The 17,301-nt window shown below is 42.8% G+C and overlaps 1 protein-coding gene and 1 long non-coding RNA gene across 2 annotated transcripts; both read left to right on the top strand.

Moving 5' to 3' along the window:
- Nucleotides 1-6,547: 6,547 nt before the first annotated feature.
- LOC129848933 (uncharacterized) lies at nucleotides 6,548-8,736 on the top strand. Its single transcript, XM_055916012.1, has 8 exons — nucleotides 6,548-6,651; nucleotides 6,729-6,803; nucleotides 6,936-6,974; nucleotides 7,086-7,160; nucleotides 7,473-7,577; nucleotides 7,666-7,800; nucleotides 7,981-8,268; nucleotides 8,410-8,736. The coding sequence occupies exons 1-8, from the start codon at nucleotides 6,571-6,573 to the stop codon at nucleotides 8,554-8,556; spliced, it is 945 nt and encodes a 314-aa protein (XP_055771987.1). The 5' UTR covers nucleotides 6,548-6,570; the 3' UTR covers nucleotides 8,557-8,736.
- A 2,463-nt stretch (nucleotides 8,737-11,199) lies between these two features.
- On the top strand, nucleotides 11,200-16,740 carry LOC129848936 (uncharacterized). The gene is made up of 3 exons (XR_008758589.1): nucleotides 11,200-11,730; nucleotides 11,897-12,025; nucleotides 12,154-16,740. It is a non-coding gene; the product is annotated as an uncharacterized LOC129848936 (long non-coding RNA).
- Nucleotides 16,741-17,301: the final 561 nt, after the last annotated feature.

Here is a 17,301-nt window from a genome sequence, read left to right as displayed (position 1 = left end):
ATGTCCATACAGCCTATGATAGATAATGAGTTGGATTTACATGTTTAGGCTTGGAAATATAGCCAGGAGAAGCAACACCTCTCTACTCATGCCATAAGTGCCATGACATCTTTACAGAGAGATAAGACCTCTGTCTCCACAGTCTCATCCAAAGGACAGCACCAACCTTAGGGCAGTGTCACTGGTATTGGGGTCTTAGGTCTCCTTTGGCCAAAGTGAAGAGGTGAGGGCCCCTTACTGGTCTCCTTGCAATATCTGGTCTCCCACACAGAGATGGAAATCTACACCTGTTTAGACCCTGGAGGATATGGCTTCAGATGAAAGACAGCAGAGAGATGCGGGACGTAAAAGCTTGAAACACTGTGATATGCAAGTTCAGGACCATTGTACACTGAAGTGTAGCATGCATCTGGTCTGAAGCATGTCAAAAGAGTGCAAATGAACTGGGACTGGAGGACTGCATCACATTTAAACTAAATTAGCATGTATCTGATTTAGCTACATTCATCTGTACTTGAATTGTGCTGTTTGAAACGTGTATTTCCAATAAAACTTTTTAAATTCCAATTATGTGTCAGACAGATTTGTCTTAATTAATTACATCGGGGGTTCTTAAACTTTTTACAGCAAGGGAATATTATTGTACTGACATAACATTTAGGTAATCAGTGGGGGGGGGGTTTATTCTGCTGTTCTGGACTGTATCCCACAATAGGTGGTGGTAGTGAACCAATAAATAGTTGGATTTTCCACCAGAAACCCAAGGCAGGCAGGCAGAGACTTTTGTTACCATGCAACGAGGAGATGCTTGTGAAAAGTACTAGTTCCAAAATTGGCAGCTGTATGTGTGTGTGTATGTTGCTGGTATCTGTACTGTACTGATGGCGCAAAAGCCATGACATGGTAAGTAGTTGCACCCGACGCCACTTGGGTACACTGCAGCATCCACCGAGAGGCTCTTGCTGCCAAAGGAATGCCTGACAGCTTGAAAGACATTTTGGACACTATAGGGCAAATGGTTAACTTTGTTAAAGTAAGGCCCCTGAACTCTCGTGTATTTTCTGCATTATGAAATGATATGGGCAGCGACCATGTAACGTTTGTACAACAAACAGAAGTGCGCTGGTTATCAAGGGGCAAAGTATTGACACATTTTTTAGAATTAAGAGACAAGCTTCAAGTTCTTTACTGACCATCATTTTCACTTGACTGACCGCTTGCATGATGACGAGTTTCTCACATGACTGACCTATTTGGGTGAAGTTTCTTTCTCGCCTGAATGATCTGAATCTAAGATTACAGGGACTCTCCGTAACTATTTTCAGGGTGCGGGACAAAATTGATGCTATGATTAAGAATTTGGAGCTCTTCTCTGTCTGCATTAACAAGGACAACACACAGGTATTTCCATCATTGTATGATTTTTTTGTGTGCAAATGAACTCAAGCTTAAGGACAATGTCAAATGTGCCATGCACGACTCCAACACCATCATTAAGATTGCAGACGATGCAACAGTGGTAGGCCAAATCAACGACAACGACGAGACAGCCTATAGGGAGGAGGTCAGAGACCTGGACGGGTGGTGCCAGAATATCAACCTATCCCTCAACGTAACCAAGACTAAGGAGATGATTGTGGACTACAGGAAGAGGAGGATCGAGCACGCCCCCATTCTCATCAATGGGGCTGTAGTGGAGCAGGTTGAGAGCTTCAAGTTCCTTGGTGTCCACATCACCAACAAACTAGAATGGTCCAAACACACCAAGACAGTCGTGAAGAGGGCATGGCAAAGTCTATTCCCCCTCAGGAAACTAAAAAGATTTGGCATGGGTCCTGAGATCCTCAAAAGGTTCTACAGCTGCAACATTGAGAGCGTCCTGCATGGTTGCATCACTGCCTGGTACGGCAACTGCTCGGCCTTCAACCGCAAGGCACTACAGAGGGTAGTGCGCACGGCCCAGTACATCACTGGGGTTAAGCTGCCTGCCATCCAGGACCTCTACACCAGGCGGTGTCAGAGGAAGGCCCTAAGAATTGTCAGAGACCCCAGCCACCCCAGTCATAGACTGTTCTCTCTACTACCGCATGGCAAGCGGTACCTGAGCCCCAAGTCTTGGACCAAAAGGCTTCTCAACAGTTTTTCCCCACAAACCATAAGACTCCTGAACAGCTAATCAAATGGCCACCCGGACTATTTGCATTGTGTTCCCCCCCAACCCCTCTTATGCTGCTGCTACTCTCTGTTTATCATATATGCATAGTCACTTTAACCATACCTTTATGTACATACTACCTCAATCAGCCCGACTAACCGGTGCCTGTATATAGCCTCGCCACTGTTATAGCCTCGTTATTGTTATTTTTCAGTGTCTTTTTTACTGTTGTTTTTATTTCTTTACTAATCTACTGTTCACCTAATACTTTTTTTTACTTAAAAATTGCATGGTTGGTTAGAGCCTGTAAGTTTTTTATTTATTTATTTAACCTTTCTTTAACCAGGAAGGGCTCATTGAGATTTAAAATCTCTTTTTCAAGAGCGTCCTGGCCAAGATAGGCAGCACCAAGTCATTACAAAAATTACAGACAAACAACATGAAAAACTACAAGTAATCTAGTAAAAACCATTGAATTCACAAGAGTATAACAAAATCAAAAACAGCAAATTAAAAACATTGACAGGTCAGGGAATCAGCCTCAAAATCCTTCATCAGTGATTTAAAAACACCAATCGGGACAAGTTCTTCCAGTTTAAAATTATTTTGTAAGGTGTTCCAAGACGATGGCGCAGAGTACATCAAAGACCTTTTACCAAATTCAGTTCGGACATTTGGAACAGTTAGCAGTATAAAGTCTAGCGAACGGAGAGAGTACCCACCACATTTCTGAACAATAAAAATGCCCAAATAAAAAGGTAGTAAACCCAAAATGACTTTGTAAATAAAGTTTTTGTAAGAGATGAGGCACAACAGTAAATAACAGTATCATCAGCATAAAAATGAAGTTGTGCATTTTGGACATTTTTGTCTAAATCATTTATATAAATAGTGAATAAGAGAGCACCAAGTACAGAGCCTTGGGGCACACCATTCAGGACAGACAATTTAACAGACATAAGCCCATCAAATTGAGTGCACTGAGTTCTATCAGACAGTTAGCAAACCATGCAACTGCATGCTCCGAAAGACCTACACTCAACAATCTCTGCCTTAGTATAGCATGATCAACTGTATCAAAAGCCTTAGAGAGATCAATAAAAAGTGAGACACAGTGCTGTTTTTTGTCAAGGGCTTCAGTGATATCATTTAAAACCTTCATGGCTGTTGTAATTGTGCTATGCTTCTTCCTGAAGCCCGATTGGTACATTGATAAAATAGAGTTCGTAAATAAAAACTATTTTAGCTGTTCATTTACAAGGGTTTCAAGTATTTTCACCAGGGGTGACAGCTTTGAGATTGGCCTATAATTATTTAAAAGAGTTGGATCTTTGGACCTTTTAAAAGTGGTAGGACAAAAGCTGATTTCCAGATCTTTGGAATTTCATTACATTCCAGGATTAGATTGAACAGATATGTAAGTGGTTCAGCTATGAAATCAGCTGCCAGATTTAAAAAGCAGGGATCCAAAAGATCAGGACCTGCAGGCTTTCTTTGATCTAAGGATTTCAGGGCTTTATGTACCACCTGCACTGAGAATGGCAGAAAGCTAAAAGTTTGACCAGCTCTCACTGGTTCATCCACACAGGGTTGTACAGAGACAGAGGACACTGAATCAAACAGCCTACCAGATGATACAAAGTGCTCATTGAAACAATTCAGCATTTCAGTTGTCATATATACCAACAGAGTCCTTCAAAACACATGACGGTAATTCATTAACATTGCTGTTACCAGACATAGACTTAATAGCATTCCAAAACTTTCTAGGGTCATTCAGGTTATCAGTGATAACAGACATTAAATATTCAGACTTGGCCTTCCTGAGAAGAAACGAACACTTGTTTCATAACTGCCTAAAAATAAGCCAATCAGCATCAGAACAAGATTTCCTTGCTTTAGCCCAGGCTAGATTACGGTCGTGAATAATACAAGACAGCTCAGAAGAAAACCATGGATTATCCCGCCCTTTAACCCTGAACCTGCGGAATGGTGCATGTTTGTTTACTATTTGGAAAAAACCATCATGAAAGAATATCCAGGCAGTTTCCACATCAGGGATAAGCTCAATCTTGCTCCAGTCAAAATAAAACAAATCATGAAAAAAAGCCTGCTCATTAAAACACTTCAAATTTCTCTTACGAATAAAACGTGGATTTGTCTTTGGAACCTTAGTATTTCTAACAGCAACAACAGCACAATGGTCACTTAAATCATTACAAAAAACACCAACCGCAGAATATTTATGTGGAACATTTGTCAATATCAAATCAATCAGGGTAGATTTACCTGGGCATTTAAGATTTGGGCGAGTGGGTGAATGAATCAACTGGGTAAGATTCATAGAATTACAAAACATTTTTAAATCATCAGACACCGGCTTTAACCAACACCAGTTGAGATCACCAATCAAGATCATTTCACTGTAAAGAAGTTTAGACATAAGGTGCGTCAAAGAAGAAAATGCATCACCGAGAGCAGAGGGGGGTCTATAACAGCCAATCACAGTTATAGAGAGGCCCTTTGAAACCTCAATATTCAAAGCAAGAAATTCCAACTGTTTACAAATAGTTTCAGACTTTGCCACACTTACATGGAATTTAGATTTTACATATATAGCCACACCCCCACCTTTCTTAACTCGATCAGTGCGATAAACATTGTAACCACTTATACAAATATCCTTATCGAAAACAGACTTGCTGAGCTAAATTTCAGAAAACACAATTACATCAGCATCAGTTGATTTAGCCCAAATCCTAACCCCATCAATTTGACAACAGGCTGCGTACATTTAAATGAAAAATACCAAAACCAGATCTTGATTTAAAATCAGAGGGGGGTTGGAGACATTGCATATCAGGGCCAGGGTTAGGTTGCACGTTACCTGATATCAACAGAAGAATAACTAGGCACCTCTGTTTAATAACCTTGCACGGCTTCTCTTTTTTACGAGACCTACTGCAAGCGAATTCTACAAGTGAGTTTCCAGACAATACAAAACAGTCATTTAAAACCATTAGACTTTGGTAGTGACACAAATTCGTACTGTTCACATCATGCCACAAATTCATCGGCACTTGGACGAGTAGACCGAGTGGAAAAGAGCGAGTTCCTGCAGACAAAATGTCTAATGGACGCGAGAGTACATTGTCAGATGTACTCACCCTGCGACAATGTTCGTTTTCTCCAGAGTTCAGTAAAGTCAGTGCACAAAGCAATACCACGTAAATTGTCATTTTCTCTGACAAAAAAACAAGAGGCCAACGAAGGTAAGTGGAGAGAGGGACAGCGTGTATGTGAGTCAATGTGAGTGTTTGCGCGTGTGAGTAGATTGGGTGTTGAGGGCGATAGAGAAAACGGGTTGAGCTGCCACTGACAGCCAGGCGAAGAGCAAAAAGGTAGTGACAGTAAACAAAACAAATGATACTATAACGACAGCAACAATGACACTTGTTAGCCTGAACTCAGGAGTACAACTCTTGAACCTCGGGTAATCATTTTGATGCTCAGTGCATACTTGTCAAACTACTATAGGATAATCAAGCACAAAACAAAATGTCAGTTACGACACTTTTCCTCCAATATTGCACAACACTTAAGCCAAGACTTGAGTAGCTAGCTTGCTAAACCAAAACAAAAGTACTGGACCTCCGCATTTGGACGAATCACTTTCACAACCACAAAGTTACTCTTGCGCAGATCATGATGTGCGCTAAGGCAGTGCTGCACTTAAAGACATTTCCACCTGCTGGCTTGTGCCTGAAATGTGATGACCAAAGAGTCCTCAACAGCTCATTTGAGTTAGATAGAAAGCTAGATAGATATATTTGATTTGACAGTTTAATAAAATAATAAAAAACGTTTAATTAAATAAAACATGACAGGCCAGGGACAACACAATAAAGTAAACGGCTTCCATTGTGGTCCCTTAATGTTACTCAAAGTAAAACAATAATAAAAAATAAAAAAATATATTTCATTGCCAAAAATATTTGGCAAGGAATGGTTTCTTTCTATTGATATCATGTTGGCCTATCTATGTAAAACGTCCAACCAACCATCACTCAGTCAGTAGGTTATAATAAGCACATCACGTTCGTTATTGAGCTACAACCAGTGAGAAGATGATGCCACCAGTCCGGCTCCAAACAGGCCTTTTTCTTGTGACGTATTATGCGCAGTCATAAAGTTGTGGCCTAAAATGACGTAACCATGCATTCATTCACCACATAAACTGTGTTCAGATTGATTTAATCTGTACAATAGTTTTCTTCACTCGGGTTGTTGCAGGTAATCTTTGGCCTTTTGGGGCACCTCCTTCCCAACATAAATATACATATATAGGGAATAGGGTGCCATTTGGGATGCCATGTTTGTGTGTGAGTCAGGATGTGTTTTGTGTCAATTAATTGATGGAAATGTTTCCCTCAGAAAGAAAGATGGATCGTAATGATGAGAGAATAAAAAGAGCTTTAAGACGCCGCCCTTATGTGGTAAATATAAAATATTTGTTTGTTTTGTCCTGTTTTTGTTATATTATCACATTTTAAATTGAGTGTTGTGTTGACAGTTGAAACCAGTGAGGGTGAACAGCCCTGATTCCGTGTTGTGGCCAACCGGCAAGGTGCACAGAAGGCCAAAGCCTGTAAGTCATATCTGACCTGAAACAAAAACACATACACATTAGTTATGCATTCTGCATGTACAAACTGCAGTTATCAGAATTAAAGCAAATGCATATATCCCTATCTAACCTCATTGAATGCTGTCTTGACAGTCTACTTCAGTGCAGACCCCTCAGATCCACAAAAGGCCTGTAAGTCACATTCAAATTCAACCACATAACAGTACTTATATTATTTATTGATACACAATTCAAGGCCAAAATGACCAAAGCAGTGTTGAATTCATTCTTTACTGTTAACAGCCAATCATTGTGAGCTATGGGCAGGACCAAACATCTGGGGATGGATGGAGCGTCAATCCAGAGCCTCTCAGCCAGGTCAGACATCTCTGCTGTTCCCATAGAGACACAACAGATAGATCAATCTGTTGATTCATATGGCCATTTTGGTTGGGTTGGTTGAATTGACAATCATCCATTTGAGATGCTAAAGAATCCTATACTATGGAAGGTCTTTAGCCCCACGCCTAATGTTATGGGAGTTGCATTTATTGCATTTTCAGTTACCCATGTATTGCTCAGTACTTGTTCAACCATGTTGGATTGCCTACGTATTCTACATTTCCTTGAGGGTTAATGCCAGTGTATTCTATGGCTGCCATGAGTACATGCCTTTCTCTGTCTACTCAGTCTGGAAGGGTGACTCGGCTGATAGAGAGAAAAAATGATGACGTGATCTCATCCTCCAGTTCTGATGACTTTTCCATCTACTCCTTCACTGACTGTGAATCGGAGGTAAGAGTTGTACCCTACCGTCCATGGCTTTGTTGAGTGACATCACTGTGAGGAGGATGGTCTCTGACTAGTTGACTCTGATACACAGTGTGATGATGAGGATCGTGAAAGGAGGACACCACCTCTGAAAGTTGAGAATGGAGAAGTGACAAAGCTTGACGTGAGGGATATGGACGAGGATGATGATCTGTCTCTCCACTCCTTCGATGAGTCAGACTTCCTGGTAAGTTCTGCATATATATTTTTTTTTATATATACATGGGGGATTGGAAATGATGCAGGTAATTACTTATTGAGTGTAGTCATGTATCTGCAATGTGTATAGAGTAGTTAGAAGGTATTTCTACAGATTGTGTTGAAGATAGCACTTTCCTATATGTTACTTTACTTTCTGGTCCGACAGAGCCCAGGGAAGGTCTCAGGTCCTGTATCTGTCAAGAATGGCCTCTCTCCTCTTGTGACCTCAGCACCCCGGACACTGGCTGAAGCCCTACGGGCCCTGCCCTCTGCTGTAGGCTCTCCCTACCCAGTAAATGTCCCAAGGCCTCTGACTCCTCTCAGCCCTGTCATTATCGCTCTGCCCCGAACAGAGAACTTCCCATACCGCCACAGCCCTCGCCTGGCTCCCATCACCAACCTGAGCGAGACCGGCAGGAAGCTGCTCCAGGAAATGGCTGGAGTGGCCCCACAGGTGAGAGGAAATACAAGAAGGGAATATTGGCCTTAAGTCCTTCTATAGTATAGCATAAGTCCTTCTATAGTATAGTATAGCTCAAGAGAAGAGAAAACCCATAAGCTTACATTACTTTATCTCCTTGTCCAAAATATTCAGGAAGGGAAGGTCAATAAGAAAAAGAAGGGCAAGGCCAAAAAAGTAGTAAAACAAGAGAAGGCCAGTAAGATACAACAGATGGGAAATGTTGGAGAAAGTAAGGAGGAGGACAAGGAAGAGGAAAAGAAGAGTCTGAGGAAGAGGTGAGGAAATAGAGGAGGGAGAAGTGGAACATAACCAGGGAATACTAGACTAGAGAGTTAGAGAAATAGAATGAGGTAGCAGAGAAAGAGCAGCTATCTGATGTGTAAGTGCAAACTTAAGCAATAAGGCACGAGGAGGTGTGGTATATGGCCAATATATCACGGCTAAGGGCTGTTCTTTAGCACGACGCAACACGGAGTGCCTGGATACAGCCCTTAGCCGTGGTATATTGGCCATATACCACAAACCCCCGAGGTGCCTTATTGCTATTATTAACTGGTTACCAACATAATTAGAGCAGTAAAAAGAAATGTTGTGTCATATTCGTGGTATACGGTCTGTTATAAACTGGGTGGTTCGAGCCCTGAATACTGATTGGCTGACAGCCGTGGTATATCAGACCGTGTACCACAGGTATGACAAAGCATTTCATTTTACTGCTCTAATTACGTTGTTAACCAGTTCATAATAGCAATAAGGCACCTTGGGGGTTTGTGGTATATGGCCAATATACCACGGCTGAGGGCTGTATCCAGGCACTCCGTGTTGTGTTGTGTGTAAGAACAGCCCTTAACTGTGGCCATATACCACACCCCCTCATGCCTTATTGCTTAAATATACCACGGCTTTCAGCAAATCAGCATTCAGGGTTCGAACAACCCAGTTTATAATACTATTTATTCTCCTGTGGTTTTTGGATGACAGGTGTCTTCAGTGGCTGCTGCCCAAATTGAGATGTTCAAATAAATAATGGCCAACTATTGTTTCTACCACACACACACACACACACACACACACACACACACACACACACACACACACACACACACACACACACACACACACACACACACAGATTTTGAGTATTGGTTACTCCTACAACACACACAAATGTAATTTCAGAGACAGGAACTATGATTAGCAAAAAAAAGATATTGATCCCCATACAGCCTATGATAATGAGTTGGATTTACATGTTTATGCTTGGAAATATAGCCAGGAGAATCAGGGTCAACACCTCTACTCATGCCATAAGTGCCATGACATCTTTAGTAACCACAGAGAGATAAGACCTCTGTCTCCACAGTCTCCTCCAAAGGACAGCACCAACCTTTGGGCAGTGTCACTGGTATCGGGGTCTTAGGTCTCCTTTGGCCAAAGTGAAGAGGTGAGGGCCTCTTACTGGTCTCCTTGCAATATCTGGTCTCCCACACAGAGATGGAAATCTACACCTGTTTAGACCCTGGAGAATATGGCTTCAGATGAGAGATGCAGAACGTAAAAGCTTCAAACACATTGATATGCAAATTCAGAACCATTGTACACTGAAGTGGAGCATGCATCTGGTCTGAAGCATGTCAAAAGAGTGCAAATGAACTGGGACTGGAGGACTGCATCACATTTAAACTAAATTAGCATGTATCTGATGTAGCTACACTTATCTGTACTTGAATTGTGCTGTTTGAAACGTGCATTTCCAATAAAGCTTTTTAAATTGCAATTATTTGTGTCAGACAGATTTGTCTTAATTAATTACATCGGGGGTTCTTAAACTTTTTACAGCAAGGGAATATTATTGTACTGATATTATCTTACCTGTTATCAGTGGAGGGGGGTTATTCTGCTGCTCTGAAATGTATCCCACGGTAGGTGGCGGTAGTGAACCAATAAATAGTTGGATTGCTCGCCAGAAACCCAACCAGGCAGGCAGACTTTTGTTACCATGCAACGAGCAGACGCTTGTGAAAAGTACTAGCTACAAAATTGGCTAAATGCCTGCTGCTGTATACATAGCGCGCGCGTGTGTATGTTGCTAACATTGGCTAGTTAGCTAGCCATCAATAAAGTTCCTAACGTTACAACATGGCAGACGGCTGGAGCACCGACACCGGAGAGGCAGACTATCGTTCCCGGGATGCTGTCAAAAATCTTACAATTAAGTAAGTTGCAGTTGGCCTTTGTGTGGCTTTTATTCCTTGCATTGCCATACAAGCAAGACACTGTCTTTAGCTAATGTTAGCTCTCAAAGCAGATGAGGATAAACACCCAGTATATTGCTTGAGTTGCCTGAGTTTGCCATGAAAACATGGCATTTGTTTATATTTATAATAGTGTTTACAGGATCCGTATTCAGAGAGTCACCTTCACAGCAGCCCTCTCTCAACACCTTCAGCAGCAGGTTTTGACTCAACAGGAGAGGGGAGGCATTGAGCTGGACACCCTCAACTAACAGGCTCAATCAGGTATTAACACTGTTTTGAAACAGAAAGATGTTAGATGCTTCTTAGTTGAGTAGATGTTATTTTCGTGGTGGCTAGATATGGACCAGAACATCTTGGTTTTGTTTTCAGCCGGAGATGGTGAGGAGGAGTTAGTGGTAGGCAGGCAGGAGAAGCTGTTCAGTCAGGTAGGTCCTCTACCAGTGTCCTTATAACAAATAAGACTTCACTGTTTAGGATAGTTTATGTTGCATAGTAAGTTGTGTGTGTGTGTGTGTGCGCGCGCGCAATATGAAGTGGTTTTGTTCCAGAGTGAGTCAGTATGCCAGACTCCACTGGAGAGACAATACCACACAGAGATCATGGCTCTGGAGTGGGCAGATGGAACCGCAGGATTTTCACCGACACTGATTCTGACAGCTATATCAATTGGGAAGGGGTGGGTTTCTACTGAATCTCCATTTCTGTAATGGTTCTGTAACCACAGACGCTGGGAGAGGAGCAGCAAGTACAGGGTGAGGATTTACTAATAAATAGACATGAAACTAAAGAAGAACAGAGTCTGGACAAGAGAAACAAAACATTATCAATGCAGACACAGGAATGAAACTGAGGAAGTGACAGATATAGGGGAGGCAATCAATGACGTGATGGAGTCCAGGTGAGTCCAATGAAGCGCTGATGCGCGTAACGATGGTGGCAGATGTGTGTAATGATGAGCAGCCTGGCGACCTTGTGCTCCAGAGAGGGGGAGCGGGGGCAGACGTGACAATTTCATTATTCAAAACAAAGCATTTACCTAATTTCTGTCCCAAAGAAACGTGAGTGTTTTAAAGCTGTTTTTGATATACTCATTACAGGATTCCCAGAGTATGGTGACGCAGGTCAAGTCCAACCCTACCTTCCTGGCACATAGGGTGGCCAATGTCAGACACAGACGACATGACAGACACCCAGTGTAGGTCCCTGTTACTCACCAAAGTGAATTATTATTAAAGTGAATGTAATTGAAGCAACATTGATGTGTGATGTGCTGCTTTGAAGACAAACAGTGTACCGGTATGTTCACATTACACCATACCCTTGTATGCAAAATGTGTTTGTGGTATTCTGTTGGTCTGCAGTGACAGCACCGTCCCCAAGTCCAGGCTGATTACCTGGGAGCCCTCGGAGGACTTTATGAAGACCAGCCACGTGGTCAACACACCTGTACAGACCATGCACATCAAGGGGGACCTGGGACCACCAGGCAAGTGAGTAGCACAAGGGGGAAAACCACTATGTAGCCTATGCACTTATTACACTGCTTTGTATGTAATAACTTTGAAGTACATTCCAATTCAGGAATTGAAAAGTGGCATTGTATTCTTGTATTCCTCAGACTTGGCCAAAACGAGAAGGAATGCTTGTTGTGCACAATAAGAGCAGATGGAAATGGAGTGATTACCATCAAACCAGACTTCAACAAAGTTGTTTCATCAGCAAAGGTCATCTCAAATCTGATTTTATTTGTCACATGCCGAATACAACAGGTGTAGTAGACCTTACAGTGAAATGCTTATTTAAAAAAAATAAGTGTTAGGTAATTATTTTTTATTTTGGACCTAGACTTGGCGCTCCGGTACCGCTTGCCGTGCGGTAGAAGAGAGAACATTCTATGACTAGGGTGGCTTGAGTCTTTGACAATTTTTAGGGCCTTATTCTGACACCACCTGGTATAGTGGTCCTGGATGGCAGGAAGCTTGGCCCCAGTGATGTACTGGGACATACTCACTACCCTCTGTAGTGCCTTGCAGTCAAAGTCCGAGCAGTTGCCATACCAGGCAGTGATTCAACCAGTCAGGATGCTCTCGATGGTGAAGCTGTAGAATTTTTTGAGGATCTGAGGACCCATGCTAAATCTTTTCAGTCTCTTGTGGGGGAATAGGCTTTGTCGTGCCCTCTTCACGGCTGTCTTGGTGTGTTTTGACCATTATAGTTTGGTGATGTGGACACCAAGGAACTTGAAGCTCTCAACCTGCTCCACTACAGCCACGTCGATAAGAATGGGGGCATGCTCAGTCCTCCTTTTCCTGTAGTCCACAATCTTCTCCTTTGTCTTGATCACATTGAAGAAGAGGTTGTTGTCCTTGCACCACATTGTCAGGACTCTGACCTCCTTATAGGCTTTCTCGTCGTTGTCGGTGATCAGGCCTACCACTGTTGTCATCGGCAAACTTAATGATGGTGTTGGAGTTGTGCCTGGCCATGCAGTCATGAGTGAACAGGGAGTACAGGAGGGGACTGAGCATGCACCCTAGAGGTGCCCCCGTGTTGAGGATCAGCGTGGCGGATGTGTTGTTACCTACCCTTACCACCTGGGGGCGGCCCGTCAGGAGGTCCAGGATCCAGTTGCAAAGGGAGGTGTTTAGTCCCAGGGTCCTTAGCTTAGTGATGAGCTTTGAGGGCACTAAGGTGTTAAACGCTGAGATGTAGTCAATGAATAGCATTCTCACATAGGTGCTTCTTTTGTCCATGTGTGAAAGGGCAGTGTGGAGTGCAATAGAGATTGCATCATCTGTGGATCTGTTGGGGCGGTATGCAAATTGAAGTGGATCTAGGGTTTCTGGGATAATGGTGTTGATGTGAGCCATGGCCAGCCTTTCAAAGCACTTCATGGCTACAGATGTGAGTGCTACGGGTCGGTAGTCATTTAGTCAGGTTACCTTAGTGTTCTTGGGCACAGGGACTATGGTGGTCTGCTTGAAACATGTTGGTATTACAGACTCCGACAGGGAGAGGTTGAAAATGTCAGTGAAGACGATTGCCAGTTGGTCAGAGCATGCTCGGAGTACACGGCCTGGTAATCTATCTGGCCCTGCGGCCTTATGAATGTTGACCTGTTGATCAATGTTGATCACAGTCATCCGGAACAGCTGATGCTCTCATGCATCTTTCAGTGTTACTTGCCTTGAAGCGAGCATAGAAATTATTTAGCTCGTCTGGTAGGCTCGTGTCACTGGGCAGCTCTCGGCTGTGCTTCCCTTTGTCGTCTGTAATAGTTTGCAAGCCCTGCCACATCCGACGAGCGTCGGAGCCGGTGTAGTATGATTCGATCTTAGGCCTGTATTGACACTTTGCCTGTGTAACAGTATAACTTTAGACCGTCCCCTTGCCCCGGGCGCGAACCAGGGACCCTCTGCACACATCAACAACAGTCACCCACGAAGCGTCGTTACCCATCGCTCCACAAAAGCCGCGGCCCTTGCAGAGCAAGGGGAAACCCTGCTTCAAGTTTCAGAGCAAGTGACGTAACCGATTGAAATGCTATTAGCGCGTACCCGCTAACTAGCTAGCCATTTCACATCCGTTACACCTGTTTGATGGTTCGTTGGAGGGCATAGTGGGATTTCTTATAAGCTTCCGTGTTAGAGTCCTGCTCCTTGAAAGCGGAAGCTCTACCCTTTAGCTCTCTGCGGATGTTGCCTGTAATCCATGGCTTCTGGTTGGGTATATACGTATAGTCACTGTGGGGATGACGTCATTGATCCACGTATTGATGAAGCCAGTGATTGATGTGGTGTACTCCTCAATGCCATCGGAAGAATCCCAGGAACATATTCCAGTCTGTGCAAGCAAAACAGTTCTGTAGTTTAGCATCTGCTTCATCTGACCACTTTTTTAATAGACTGAGTCACTGATGCTTCCTGCTTTCATTTTTTCTTGTAAGCAGGAATCAGGAGGATAGAATTATGGTCAGATTTGCCAAATGGAGGGCGAGGGAGAGCTTTGTACGCATCTCTGTGTGTGGAGTGAAGGTGGTCTAGAGTTCGTTTTTTTCCCGCTCTGGTTGCACATTTAACATGCTGGTTGAAATTAGGTCAAACTAATTGAAGTTTCCCTCCATTAATGTCCCCGGCCACTAGGAGCGCCGCCTCTGGATGAGTGTTTTCCTGTTTGCTTATGGCGGTATACAGCTCATTGAGCATCGGTCTGTGGTGGTGTGTAGACAGCTATGAAAAATATAGATGAAAACTTTCTAGGTAGATAGTGTGGTCTGCAGCTTATCATGAGATACTTTAGCTCAGGCGAGCAAAACCTTGAGACTTCCTTGGATATCGTGCACCAGCTGATGTTCTATCCTGCCGATAGTGTATAACCCGTATGTTATTAATGACGTCGTTCAGCCACGACTGTGAAGCATGAGATATTACAATTTAAGGTCCCGTTGGTAGGATATATGTGCTTTTAGTTCGTCCCATTTATTTTCCAGCTATTGTATGTTGGCTAACAGTACGGATGGCAAAGGCAGATTAGCCACTCGTCGCCTGATCCTCACAAGGCACCCCGATCTCCTTCTGCGAAATCTACTTATTTTTTTCCTACGAATGACAAGGATGAGGTTCTGTTCAGGTGTCTGGAGTAAATCCCTCTCGTCTGACTCATTACAGAAAAATTCTTTGTCCAATTCAAGGTGGGTAATCGCTGTTCTGATGTCCAGAAGCTCTTTTCGGTCATAAGAGACGGTAGCAGCAACATTATGTACAAAATAAGTTTCAAACAATGTGAAAAAACTAACAAAATAGCATGGTTGGTTAAGAGCCAATAAAACGTCAGCCATCCTCTCTGGCGCCAGTACAACTTTATAAGTCCATGTTACGGGGAACAAAGGGAATTTGTTTTTCTGAAGGGTTTGGTCACAGATCTGCCAGTTCAGATCAAATCCCACGTTTTGTTGCCTGACTCAGGACTCAAACCAGTGACCTTTCAGTTACTGGACTAATTCTCTATCTTCCACCTTCTAACACAATTTAATATTTTTATTTCACCTTTATTTAACCAGGTAGACAACAAGTTCTCATTTACAACTGCGACCTGGCATGGGCGTCCTAGGCGAAGTTCCCTTTACACTATCCCATGTGCGTGTCTCATGATCTGGTAATGAGGTAGTCCTGCCTGTAAGTTTAAAATCAGTGTCACCCGCAGCTCAAAGGGCATTACATCTTGGTCTAATGGTCAAGACACTGGTTTTTCCCATGGGAGGCCCGGGTACAGATCCTGCCCATGAAATATGCACACCTCTCCCAAAGCACAATTCCACTACCACCAATGTAGTGTTTTTTTTTGCAAACAGCAATGGTGTAATGTCCCTTTTGTCTCAAACCCGGGTCTCCCTGCCCGTAGGCAAACAAATATATTTTAGTGAATTTAGTGAACACTGTGCACAATCCAGGTGTGGAAAGCTCTTAGAGACTTACCCCGAAAGACTCACAGCTGTAATCGCTGCCAAAGGTGCTTGTACAAAGTATTGGCTCAAGGGTGTGAATACTTATGTAAATTAGATATTTCTGTATTAAATGTTCAATACATTTGCAAACATTTCTTAATATGTTTTCACTTTCTCATTATGGTGTACTGTGTGTGGCTGGGTGAGAGAAATACATATATTTAATACATTTTGAATTCAGGCTGGAACACAACGAAATGTGGAATTAGTCAAGGTGTATAAATACTTTCTGAAGGCACTGTAGACAAGGATGGGGGCTTGGGGTTTTGATGGGAAAGGTCTAGACTTTACAGGGCAGGACCATGGTTAGCAGGGTTGGCCTTCATTCCATTTCAACTCAATTAACTCTGAAAATGAAGTTCAAATGCAGTTCACTCAGTTCAGGAAACAACAATATCAATGAATTGGATTTTTCAAATGACCAATTACTACATTTGCTGAGCTGAGCCAGACTGGAAAGGAATCAGAGTTTTGCAGGCAGATCACCCGTGATGCTAGTCAGTATTTGACATCCATCCATGGCTGAGGATGTCAGGATATGACGTGGAAACCGGCCACTAGGGGCAACAGTGAGCGCTGTTACCTTTAAGTAAGTTTTGGTTTTTCTAGGACATTGTGGATGTGGATAAGCATCTGCCTCTGATTCCAAAGGTTTCATGGTTGAATCCAGCGATAGAAGGTCATTTTTGATAGTTTGGTATTAAGCCTATCCCAAACCTTAACCATTTGGAGTTAATGCCTAACCCTAACCTTAAAATCTGGAGTTAATCCCTAAATGTAACTTTAAACACTTTGAGATTTTACATTTGGAACAACTTTGAAATTTGAGAAACATGGACGAACGTCTAATTCTGATGTGAGACCTTGCAGGAAATTTGACTCTCGCTGATAGATTTGTGGATCCAGGACCACATTTTGGGATGTGGCTCCTTCTAGTGGTGCTTTTCCATATAGACTTACCTACACTCCAGGGTTTCGCTAGTGTTTTATGTTAATGTCAGCTCGAAAGACTTATGGCGAGGGCATCAACAATCTCCGCATCATTCAAGTCTGTTGCTTTGTGAGAAGGTGTTAAAGTTCACAGTTAGCCATTGTTATGTAAAAGACAGCTGAAAAGAACACAAGAGCATTGCCTTGGCCCCACTTGAATGAGAGCAGGTCTACCAGATTCATGGGTAAAATACTGGGGTAAATCCTGTATGTAAATGCACCATTAGAAGCTGTATGTAGAAACCAATGGTTTAAACTCTGGGTGGTCGAGTT

This window comes from Salvelinus fontinalis, unplaced genomic scaffold, assembly GCF_029448725.1.
Source record: "Salvelinus fontinalis isolate EN_2023a unplaced genomic scaffold, ASM2944872v1 scaffold_1285, whole genome shotgun sequence".
Lineage (NCBI taxonomy): Eukaryota > Metazoa > Chordata > Actinopteri > Salmoniformes > Salmonidae > Salvelinus > Salvelinus fontinalis.
Note: the sequence above shows the minus strand (reverse complement) of the source record. Positions and strands in the feature narration are given on the sequence as shown.

Coding starts and splice junctions, on each gene's coding strand:
- LOC129848933 (XM_055916012.1), top strand. CDS start 6,571: ATGGAAATGTTTCCCTCAGAAAGAAAGATGGATCGTAATGATGAGAGA. Junction 6,975..7,085: donor CTCAGATCCACAAAAGGCCT/GTAAGTCACATT, acceptor TACTGTTAACAG/CCAATCATTGTGAGCTATGG. Junction 7,578..7,665: donor TCACTGACTGTGAATCGGAG/GTAAGAGTTGTA, acceptor TCTGATACACAG/TGTGATGATGAGGATCGTGA.